This window comes from Pieris brassicae, chromosome 10 (assembly GCF_905147105.1).
Source record: "Pieris brassicae chromosome 10, ilPieBrab1.1, whole genome shotgun sequence".
NCBI lineage: Eukaryota > Metazoa > Arthropoda > Insecta > Lepidoptera > Pieridae > Pieris > Pieris brassicae.
In genome coordinates, this window is record NC_059674.1 from 4,450,545 (window position 1) to 4,462,559 (window position 12,015).

At 32.7% G+C, this 12,015-nt stretch overlaps 2 protein-coding genes across 4 annotated transcripts; one reads left to right on the plus strand and one right to left on the minus strand.

Moving 5' to 3' along the window:
• Positions 1 to 36: 36 nt before the first annotated feature.
• Positions 37 to 3,411, minus strand: LOC123715474 (zinc finger protein 62 homolog). 3 transcript variants are annotated; one of them, XM_045670490.1, is made up of 3 exons: positions 2,677 to 3,397; positions 1,913 to 2,253; positions 37 to 1,134 (listed from the first exon to the last, which is right to left on the minus strand). In XM_045670490.1, exons 1-3 carry the CDS (start codon positions 3,212 to 3,214, stop codon positions 784 to 786), a joined length of 1,230 nt encoding a protein of 409 aa, XP_045526446.1. In that variant the 5' UTR covers positions 3,215 to 3,397; the 3' UTR covers positions 37 to 783. The 3 variants fall into 3 exon arrangements, with proteins under 3 accessions (XP_045526446.1, XP_045526444.1, XP_045526445.1); XM_045670489.1 differs by adding an exon at positions 1,220 to 1,323 and having other exon boundaries at positions 1,009 to 1,134; positions 1,913 to 3,411; XM_045670488.1 differs by having other exon boundaries at positions 1,913 to 3,399.
• A 510-nt stretch (positions 3,412 to 3,921) lies between these two features.
• LOC123715487 (phosphatidylserine decarboxylase proenzyme, mitochondrial) lies at positions 3,922 to 5,828 on the plus strand. Its single transcript, XM_045670509.1, has one exon. It carries the CDS (start codon positions 4,037 to 4,039, stop codon positions 5,168 to 5,170), a length of 1,134 nt encoding a protein of 377 aa, XP_045526465.1. The 5' UTR covers positions 3,922 to 4,036; the 3' UTR covers positions 5,171 to 5,828.
• Positions 5,829 to 12,015: the final 6,187 nt, after the last annotated feature.

Below are 12,015 nucleotides of genomic sequence, written 5' to 3' on the forward strand. Positions count from 1 at the left end.
GGAATGAGAAAAAAAACAAGTTTCCAACTGAATTTATACTTTATACGTTGTACTTAAAAGATAATAAATTATTTGAATGTTTATACCAATCGGAAATTTTAAATGTTCCATATTAAAATGTAATACAGCTTTATTAGGACTTAGCAATACAATCCTTAGTTTAATTAGTTCCTTGTTGGGCTTTAGAATTGGACAATATTTAAGCAACTGCGCAATAAATACTATAACATTAACAACAGCGGAGTGTACGTCGACGAGAACAGAAGAGAACTTAAAACAATATTCAACCAGCTCGCAAACCATCTCTATTATTAGACCCGACAGTAAAATATTCCGATTGGTTAAATACAAATTATAGAAAAAGGAATATATTTTATAACAGAAAGATAATCTTAGCTAGATCCGGAATATATTCTGGTATCAGGCAGATATAACAAATGGAACTATATTTTTAAATTTCGATTTCGATTGGAAGATTTTCATATGGTCCACAAAATAAATATATTGATATCAATAACACGATCATTCTGAGCCGATATTCCAAAACTTTTAATGGCATGTATCGACAGTCTTAGCATCTGCTGATAGTTACACTAACATTTGCAATAATATGTGAAGTTTATTTCACATTACTTCAGACTCTGGGATCAGTTCCCAGGAAATGTCATTTTTATCTAAAATTACGAATATCCCAGAATTAATTCCATTTTGAAAAGTTTAAAAAAACTTGGTGCATTCTAAGAATCAGAGACACAGAATGTTCATTGGTAGATCACGAGATTATTAGAATTCTATAGGAACTTCCTCCATGACAATTTTGTATGAGTTACCATTAGACATTTTCATAGGCAGAATAACACACTCATCATAAACTGTCAATTCCACTATGGGTGGTGGGATTTCAAAATAATCGTCACTCTCTTGTAGTTCAATTTCTGGCCTCGCATCACGAAACTGTGGGTCTGGTATATTATTCCGGATGCAATTGTGTGACTGTAGTAGCGACGGCCACGCAAACACCTCTTCACAGGTATAACATTTGAGATCATCTGTATAGTTCTGTTCTGTATCTTTATGTACTGTTGCCATGTGGCGTTTTAGGCCGTAGCTATTTGAGAGGTACCTTGTGCAAATCTAGAAGAAAACGTGTGAGTTACTACTACTGTATATAAGAAACGCTAGAACGCTAAATTATATATACATTACAAACAATACTAACATAATGATATTCATACATTATAAATAATTATAGAAAAATGCCACGAGAAACATAGAGATCTTTACGTCGCTTTCACTATAGAACATCCAAGCATTTCCATTGCACTAAATTAGAAAGGAGTAGAAAAATAATACATCAATGTTATCAAAAGCTTTTATAAAAGAAACCTGGGAATAATAAAACTAGAAAGATTAGGCTCGAGCATCCCCATAGAAAGAGGTGTGAGGCAGGGAGACCCGATTTTCGAAAACTGATTATCTGTAAACATGTATGGTTAAGGTATGAAAAATTTAAGTTACACTAGTGCCACTTTCAAGGCTAATGAAACCTTTATCATGCAAGCTATGTTCTGGCAAAACAATGATAACATCAATTTGGAATGGTTCATACAAAAAAACCTATTTTTCTACAAAGTCTTAAAGATTCATATTAAATGCAAAATTGTTGTTTGTTACAATTTAATATTCTTTTTTTCTTTATAAAGGAGGTTATTATTAAACAAAATGTGTCATAGATAGTTTAAGATAACATTTTTTGAACATGCAATGCAGAATTTTATTTATTTATATTATAAAACAAGCAAAAATTTTAGGCTATTTTAAATACATAAAATAAGAAACAAAGAATCGTAAAACCAGATGGTAAGCAGAATTGTATAGTCGATACTTAATACTAATAAAATCTATAACTTACTGTGCATTGATATTTTGAAAAAAGTGTTTTCTTTGATTTTTGATCAATAAGAGCCTTTTTATGATCCACATCCAAACCATTTGGTATTTCTATATAATCCAGTGATTCATCTGCCCATTTTTCAGGAATTTGAATTCTATTTATAACAATTACTGGCTTAAAGTGATCTGGCAATGGGTCTCCAACTTTAAACTTAAATTCAATCTTTGATTCATAATTGGGCTTTTCAGGTAAATCACAGTAATGAGACAATTTATGTTTTAATAATTCAGTTTCTGACAAAAATATAGCTAGGCAGTGATCACAGATATACTTTCTCTGGGATAGAGTTTTATTTAATTCTGTAAGATGCAAAACATGTTTTTCTATTATATCTCGTTCTACCGCACTCTCATGGCAAAAGTTACATTGATATGTCCCCAAATTAAATGTATATAAGTCCATCAAGCATTTTGAATGTAAGATTTTTATATGGTATGCAAGTCTGCATTTACTTTCAAATTGTTTTTTACAAATATCACAAACATATGCTGTCCCATGACTGGACATATGATCTTGGAGAGCCAGAAATGAATAATATATATCCTCACATCTTTTACATTTGTATTCTTGAACCATTTTACAAACATTATGTTTATGTTCCATCAATTTGTGTTTATTCACCATAAAATGACCACAAACATCACAATGTAGTTTAATATGTACTTTAAAGAACATGCGATCAACAAATTTCATAGTGCAATAATAACAAATGTAGCACTTACGCTTTTTGTGTTCACGCCTCATATGAACTTTTAAAGTTGAATATTGTTCAAATATCTTTGAACACTTTCTACACCGATGATATTCATTGATTTCATGAACAATAACTTTTTCTGAAAATGAGACTCGCTTCAGTGCTTTCTCCTGATGCACAAGCAAATGTTTATTTTCTTTATGCTTTTTTAACTTTTTCTCACTAGTATAAACCTTAGCACAAATGTCACATTTCAGATTGTGCAAGTTTTTAAACAATAAGTCCCTTAACGCCTTTAAATCATTGCGAACAAGTCGCACTGAGCAATTCCTAGTGAATTCTGCCAACTTGTTAAGATTTTCAGCATTTGGAATATCATTCTTACTGGTTTCGATATTGGGGTCTAGTGACTTTACATACTTTGAAATATTGATACGTTCTAGGCAAACCTGAGGTATTTTTTCGAAACTAAATGAGTTTTCTTGAATGTAATTGGCGCCTGAAATCGTCACCCCAGTCCCTGATGTATTCGGACTTTCGTAGTATCCATTATGGCATATAGACATATGTGATTGATTTACAAGAAAAAAACATAAACTGCTGAAATTTCAAAAGTTTTGAATATCAAATTGTACATAAAAGGTAAGGATTAAACTAAGACTTAACATTATGAATTCAAGAATGTATTTTTGATACATCATACACACAACACTTGAAGCCAAAAACGTCAAAGTGACTTCACAGTTCACAGTTAACATCACAGTCGTACTAGTCGAAATATAAAAAAAATCGTAATCAGGTTCAAATTTTTTATTTAATTATATTTTTTTTACATAGTCCGTAAGTTATAAAATATCCCTATCAATGTTTAATTGATTAATAAAGGAATGATTCTATATAATAGATTCTTTAATAATTTAGATAAACTTCACTAAACCTTCGCTGTGAGCACTATAATAGGGTTGAATTTTCAATTTCATGACCCGAATTGATGGTACTGAATATGTATTATAATCATAGATCAAGTATTATAGCTATATTAGCTAGACATTTTTTGTTTAGAAAAAAATATATACAAATAAAAAAAATATATTATCATGCCTTAGAGACTGGTATAGCTAATTAAAACATTCTTTAGTAAAATTGTATTCGAATAAAATTTCAAACTTAATTTGGGTTTAAAATATCGATTGACTAACTAAAATCGATTTGTTGTCAATGTCATTATACAATGTCATTTTTTATTTATTTTATTATTTTAATTCGACTTCAAACCAATAAGGCTCGGTCGTAATGTTATCAGTCGTTAATACATACGCTAAACTATTTTTCTCTAATTAAATAAACATTTTATTTTTGAACATTCACTGAAGGTGGCCGAGTGCGAAATGTTTCCGCCGACGCGCATTCGAAGCTGCCTTCCAGTCATAAACCCGATGTTCAAGCGATTGAAGCCCCACAGGCCATTTCGTCAAGCAAATCTTTACCAGACAAAGAGCGTTAATACAACGGCGCAACTTCAGAAATCTAAATGGACAAACGTTCGTGCTATATTCACAAGATGGGTCCCTCTTGGCAGTGTTATGTACGTAGGATGGTGTTACATTCGAGCTACAATCAACTACGAGATATCGAAAGTGGAAATCAAGTTTTACGAAATGTTTCCATTTAGAATTACGAGCAGATTGTGGGGTAAGATTGCGGCATATGAAATCCCTGTATCGCTTCGTAGCTTTGTGTATGGTACGTACGCACGAATGTTTAGCGTAAATTTGAGTGAAGCTGCGATATCCGACTTAACATATTATAAAAGTTTATCCGCATTTTTTACTCGAGCCTTACGTGATGGCGCGAGATATATATCACCAGCTTCATGCGTATCACCATGTGACGGTGTTGTTTTAAATTGTGGACCAGCTAAAACTGATAGAATAGAACAAGTAAAAGGTGTTACTTACAGTTTGGAAGAATTTTTGGGGGAAAATAAATGGTCTGGAAATGGTAGGAGCTACTATGACTCATTACTACAAGATAAGAAGAATGTACTGCATCAGTGTATTATATATTTAGCACCTGGTGATTACCATAGATTTCATTCTCCCTGTGACTGGAATTCTTCTTTTAGAAGACATTTTTCAGGAAAACTTTTATCTGTTAACCCTTGGATGGCTAGCTTGATACCAGGGCTATTTACAATGAATGAGCGAGCAGTTTATATTGGAGAATGGAAATATGGTTTCTTTAGTATGACAGCTGTTGGTGCTACCAATGTAGGTTCTATAGAAATTTACAAGGATCCAGATTTAAGAACAAACACAAAAGGAAAGAGAAATAGAGTAGATGAAACAGTCATGGAAAAGATTTCTTTTAAAAAAGGTGAATTATTTGGACAATTCAATATGGGTAGTACTATAATATTACTTTTTGAGGCCCCAGCAGACTTCAAATTTGACTTAAAAGGTGGCGATAAAGTTCTTGTTGGTCAAGCATTAACCGAAATGAATAAAGAACACTCTAGATGACTGGTTTATGACGACCTTGTCCATGCGGCTCAGATGATATTGATGTTATATATAATGTCGCTAATGCTTTAAGTATTATGTGTAGTCAGTGTAATTTAGCATATAAAGTGGTCTCTGGTAGCTTAGTTACAAGATAGATGTTTAGACCAATTATTTACTTTAAAGAACCCAACACAGCTATTTGTAGTAATCTCAGTTACTTTCAAGGCATGTAAATGAAGAATTATTATGACAAAGATACAACATAATAGTCTGTAAAGCAGTTCTTACATGTTTATGTAGGTTTTTTTTGTTATTTTTAACTAAGCTTTGGGTACGAAATTGTTGTTACAGATACAAGGAAAAATAAAAAATGATGAGTATATATATATATATCACAAAAATCATTCAGAGATGATAAAAATTACTAGGGCATATATAGCAGTTCTGGGTTCTTTTGTACATAAGTTTCAATTGCTGTGAACTGGTAAAAAATATGTTCAATAAACATATATTTTGACCTGTAGCACATTAATTCTCTCAGACAAGATACTCATTATGTATGAAGCTTGCATCCAGTAGCTTTTATATTTAGATAAACCTAGTCTTAAAAAGTGTGATTTAGAACTCAAATGTACAAAAACTCCAAAAAACTAATTAAATATTAATAGAAAACTAATTGTATTTTTGTATTTTGCATACATAAATTGCAACACTGAATGGTAATAAATTTATTTTTACTTGTATTATGCTTTTCGCAAGTTAATTGGTCTGATGAGGTAGTAAGTTTTTTACAACAACAATTAAACAATAGATTGCCAATTTGTGACCAGACAGGTAAACTCTTGTACTGATGTCCAGTAATAATTGTGTTTCATACCCGTAACAATGGTTTCAGATAAGCTATACATTACGGGAAATTTAAAATGTTAATGTAAAGTGGTAAATGTACTTTTTACATACTGAAATCATAGCAATATGGTCATTTTTTGTACCTATTGGTCCAGTGCTCTTACTGTGTACCTGCCATTAGCGACACCGACACCGACTCCGATTCGAGGAATGGGTTTTTGTTCGGCGGGATCCCAAGGTTGCGGTATTAGCGCCGCTAGGGATATTGAAAGAATAACATCGAACTCACCAAACATACAAAAACATCTATCGCTGTCGCTATTGAAAACATTAAGTAAATGTAAAATTTAACATTTATTTCTTTTTATTGACGTTCATGAGTATACATTGTGTTACCAATATGAATAAATGAATTTGATTTGATTACGGGCGTTGGTCGTTTTATCGGTTGCGGTTATAATAGATGTCGTTATGCATTTTTATATTCATGCGATTTTAAGGTTTTTATTGTATTAGTTGTGTGAGGTATTCAGAGTATTGTTCAATTTTAAAATGCGAAGTACGATGATTCTATAATAAATTTGCTTTAGGGAAAACTAGTATGACATTGAATTCAGGGTTAATAAATGTGTCGTTTTTATTGATTGAATTAAAAGAATGTTAATGCACGAAGCTATGTAGAATGGAAAACCAATTTTATACAAATCCACTGATATTAATAAAATTTGAATATGAAAGTATGTTTGTTTCCGTTTAAAGTTAAAAGAGGTGGATAGAGTAAATAATTATCTTGAAGTTTCGAATTTGAAATCTTTACATCCATTATTATTGCTGTATTATTTTTAATGTATTCATTTTTATAACTGCCTTTGAAATTATTCTTCGCCATTTTATCAAAACATGTTATGATTAGATAAATTGAGATAGCCAATTTGATAGACCATTTCTATGTTTGCATTACAGAATTCCAAACCGCGAATGATTGTTTTGCGGTTCAAGGCCGTTCAGCCTATTTGCGTGACGTTTAACGGTTAAATATACATAGATAATTTAGAATAAAGCTGCGAGAACGCTTTTAAGATCAAGGGCAAATCAGTTTTTTTTTCAACCTCGCTTGTCTCATATATTATTCGATATATTATTCTCAACGTAGTTCTATTCCTGGTGTTCCATAAATTTTTTGTTTGTTTTATTATATATATGTTTACGGTAAAATGTCTACAAAAATAGTATGAACGTATTTGATCCGGCAATTTTTTTTCTCAGATTGGGTATTCATGTTAATAGACTAAAAATACACTTGAAATAAATAAATACGTTGAAATAAGAAAAAAAATCTTAAACATGGCGTTTAGGATTTTAATTTTTATCACCAGACTAGCTTTCTTCAGAAAAATAATCAAATTCGTTAATAAATTGTGGTTTTTCGGTTGGTTTCACCTTATCTACTCAATCACCCCAGGTCTATTAAACCAATGAAGTGAGTAGTGGTAGATAATCTGAAATATCATCTAGACTCTGTACACGTATCATGTCCCCGCACACAAGTAACCTTCAGATAAATATCTAATTTTCACTGCCAAAACATAATAAGTAGATTTATATTATAATATCATCGTATTTTATTCTGAACTACTTCTTAATTATCTAAAGTTAAAAAGGTCGCGTAAATAGTTATAAATTTTTACTTTTGCTAAGGTATTATTAATTTGTTAGTAGTGGCATAAACTGCTTTACTTTTGTGTCAAGTTCCCTTCGCATGTTGCCAGCATTCTCCAGTGCTTGTGGCGTTCTAAGGTATTAGCGACATGACCTTTTTTCTCTAGTTTTCATTTTCAGATTCTATATGAATATAAAATTTACCTATGTTTCAGCACAATCATAATTAAATTCGAGATATGTGTTTATAAAGGCCTTAGTAGCACAATCATACAAATATTTATTAACACTTCGTTAGCTTATATAAAAACATACATATAAAAACCAGATATAAGACAACGGGTGGCCTGGTCGCTTCTTCCACTCAACCCTAGTATGGAGACATAAGAAATAAACACCTACAGAGGGTCACATACAAGTAGTGCATAAATAATTAACAAATATAATATGTAACACAACCTATAACTAAAATAAACAAAAATGTATAAGGTATTTATGTAGCTACAAGTAATTACCAGGCGGAAGATAAATGCTCAAAAACAAGATTTTAAAATAAATTTAAAGTTAGTCTCGTCTGATATTAAGAGGTAAGTATTACGAGAATATTATTAAGATAATACTTTGCACAGCAAAGGAGGAGCAATAGAATTAAGTTTTATGAGTTTCAAGAATTAGATTGTCGATGGAACGCAAATCAAAAATCTATATAAAATGACTATAATTCTAAATATAAATTATGGCATTCAAATTATTTAATATCTACACAACGAGTAAGCATGGTAAAAATTAACGGAAACAACGTGACTTTGTATTAGTAGAAATACGTTAGTACATTGAATTAAATATACCAAAATAATATTAATATCTACAAACCAAGGTAACACTGAAAATGTTGAGAAAATGAAAAACGGCTTAATGTGGAAAGTTGCTTTTATTATATAAATACTTTTATTATATTTCGAAGTAATCTCCATTCACATCGTCGCATTCCATGGAACCACTGATAAAAGCAGTGGGCCCACTTCTTCTTTAGGGGTCTCTTCTAGGGCATTTTTGTACGCTTTCACCGCATCTTCAGGGCTCGTAAAGCGAATACCTCGATTTTTTTCTCGAAATCTTTAGTTCTTGGGAATAAATGAAAGTCGCAAGGCGCCACTGTATGGCGGATGACTCATTATGTCGACACCTGCCATAGTGAAATATTCAATAGTCCGTTTTGCGCCGCGGAGTGCGCTAAAGCATTGTCGTGGTGAAGGATCCTGCTTCGAGGGCGCTGCTGTCGAATTTTTCCCAAGACAACAGGCAAACAGCGATTGACTTACCAGTCTGCAGTAACTGTCCTTCCATCTTCTAGCATAAATGTCGCGAAATGACCTTTGCGACCAAAGAATGAGGCAATCATCTTTTTTCCTTGACTTCTTCCTTCATCCTTAGTTGGCCGATCCTCGAAATGCAACACCCACTGAGCTGATTGTCTTTTGGTTTCGGGTTCGTAGCAATATATCCAGCTTTCATCATCTGTGACGATGTCAAATACAGTATGTACACCAGTCCATGCTAAGGTGTTTCTGGTCGTCGGTTAAAGTATGGGGAATCCATCTAGTACAAACTACAAAGCTTCCTGACGCCTAAATGTTCGTGTAATATTTTTTGAACTAGACTCATACCAATGCCTAGGCTTACTCTATCTGCTGATAGGTCACTCTCTTATCTTTCTATATTATGCGTCGCACAACAGTGATGTTATCTTCAGTAGTCGCTATTAAAGGACGTCCCTCACGCGGATCATCATTGAGATTTCTACGTCCACGCTTAAACTCGTTAAACCAATTGTAAATAGTGGTACGAGATGGGGCTTTACTAAGAAATACTAATCGCAGCCTATTATAGCTTTATTGTTAAGTAAGCCCACAACGAAAGTCATAATAAATCATTTCTCGAGTTAGGTTCATTTTCATGTGTAACAAGCGTTTTAGATTTGCCGCCAATTCACAAAAACCAATGATAAAATAATAAAATTGTAATTCAAAAAAGTTTTCATTAGCAATGTTTCAAACTGGCCAGCAGTTCTAAACATTTTCAGTGTTACCTACGTGGTAACGAATTTTATATGAACTATATACTACTATCTATGAAATAGCTCAATTAAGACAATACTTGCCTTCGTCTTTGTCTATTTTAAAAAACATGCGTTAAATTATTTTTATTATTAGTAATTTTAAATTATTTACACAAAAACTATCGTATGAACCAAATGGTGTAGCAGTGCCACACGATTGATTGCCGTTATGATTTTGTCTTTAGGTAATTGTTTTATTCAATGTCCGTATCATTTGTTAATTATGATAAAATTATCAAACATCGTATGATTCGAGAATAAATATAGATAATTCCTAATTTTTAAGACTTAAGAAAAATAGGTTATCTATTAGGGCAATTGTTTGGTTTCGCTTTGTTAATTATTATGTACGTAGGTAAATTATTACGAACTCTGATGAATCTCGATTATCCGTTTTTTTTCAATGTTATTTTACGCAACATCCTGGCTTATGTTAACTTGCTATAATATGTTTTTTTATAAAGTTCTACACTGAATCAAACAGAAGTAAAGAAGAGTACTTTAATCATTAAGTCTTTAAATCAAGAGTATTGCAAGTTTGCATATATAATATTTAAAATTGAATCTAGCACGTAACAGAAACACATTTTTTCATATTCGCTTTAAATTACGAGTTGGTATTTTTCCAAGTTATCATCCGCCTTAAAGACATTATTTGCAACAAATACATAAGCCATATTCAAAGACGATAAAGTATTTTTTTGTGCATGTGCAATTATTAATAATGGGTAATTATATATTGCATTTGTTGATTTTTTATTTCATTTCCTTCAGCCAGTAACCTTACCTATAGAAGATCCAAACTTACTCAACGGCATCAGGCTATACAGCCCCTTGTGGGCCTTAGCCTCCGCAAGTACACTTCGCCATCGCATTTCCAATTGCGTACCCCTATTGTTACGAGGTCCTTCGCAACTCCATCCTACCAACGTAGCCTCGGCCTACCGGGTTGTGAGTTTAGTAAGGACTTTGGGGTTCTGTCGTTCACCATTCAGTGCACATGTCCCAGCCACTTGAGCCTGTTGCATTTTATGAATTGGACGATGTTGGCGTCGTCTAGGATGTTATAAAATTCCTCATTGTAGCGATTACAATCAAACACCGTCGTCGCAAACAGGACCAAAGATCCTTCGAAGAATCTTCCGCTTGAAAATTAGACGTCTCGTCTTTCTTGCTAAGGGGCCAGGTCTGGTCGCAGAAGAGTTTTGTACAAGCTTGGTATTCTTCTTAAGAAGTCGTGATCGAAAATATCTACGAAGGCCAAAGTAGCAGCGACTTGCCATCTTGATGCGTCTACTGATCTCGGCTGAGATTATCATCACTAGTCACCATTGAGCCCAAGTAAACAAACTCCTCACATTGTTCAAAGCTTACGTCGTCCACGACAAAGAGATTTCTTGTCCCTAATGGTGTTGTCGTCATATACTTTGTTTTATCCACATTTACCGACAGGCCCTTGGAACTGGCTGCTTTTCGGAGGCATTTAAAACATTCCGCAAAGCGGTTTTTGTTTCCCGTGACAAGATCCAGGTCGTCTGCGTAGCCCAGTAATTGGGTAGACTTATAAAATATAGCACCTCTAACTTCAAGTTCGGCACCTCTAATATGTATATATTATTTAGAATTTAAGTCAACGGACGATGAACTTAGCACATACATCGATTATTTAAACCTGTTTATTTCAAAGCTATTAATAATGAGTAATTCAAACAGCTAGACTAGTTTAGATTTTATGTATTTCATTAACTATTCGGCAAATAACTATAAAAGCATTAAAAAACATGTTTGCAGGCTTGGTATGTAGCTGAATTTATGGGTTGATTCACATATTTCACCATCATTATCTCTTATAACGCGAATATAAGTACCTATGGATACTTATTATTTGACTGTTTATAATTTTTGGATGATTCAAAGAAAATATCTAGTTGAGATGACAGTTATTTCACCCATTTTCCATAATATAAGACGAGGCACTTGCAACGTAAATTCCTAAAAATATTTAGAAGCTTGTGTTTATGCTAAGACTAATAAAAAAATATTATTTAAGCAAAAGTGTGCAGCTATGTACCACAGGCGAATGTCCGGCACGTTAGAACTAAACTCTAGCCCGGCTTCCGCACCCGCAGTTGCTATCAAATTATTTAACATCGACAATAATAATATAAATAAAAAATATTAATATATTGTAGCGACAATAAAGTTCATATGTTTAGGTGTAATTCAAACAACAAAA

Bases quoted from the DNA above. Each gene is read 5' to 3' on its own strand.
- LOC123715487 (XM_045670509.1), top strand. From the start codon at position 4,037: ATGTTTCCGCCGACGCGCATTCGAAGCTGCCTTCCAGTCATAAACCCG.
- LOC123715474 (XM_045670488.1), bottom strand. From the start codon at position 3,214: ATGTCTATATGCCATAATGGATACTACGAAAGTCCGAATACATCAGGG. The intron at 1,135-1,912 runs GTAAGTTATAGA...GTTTTCTTCTAG, and splicing joins TTTCAAAATATCAATGCACA to ATTTGCACAAGGTACCTCTC.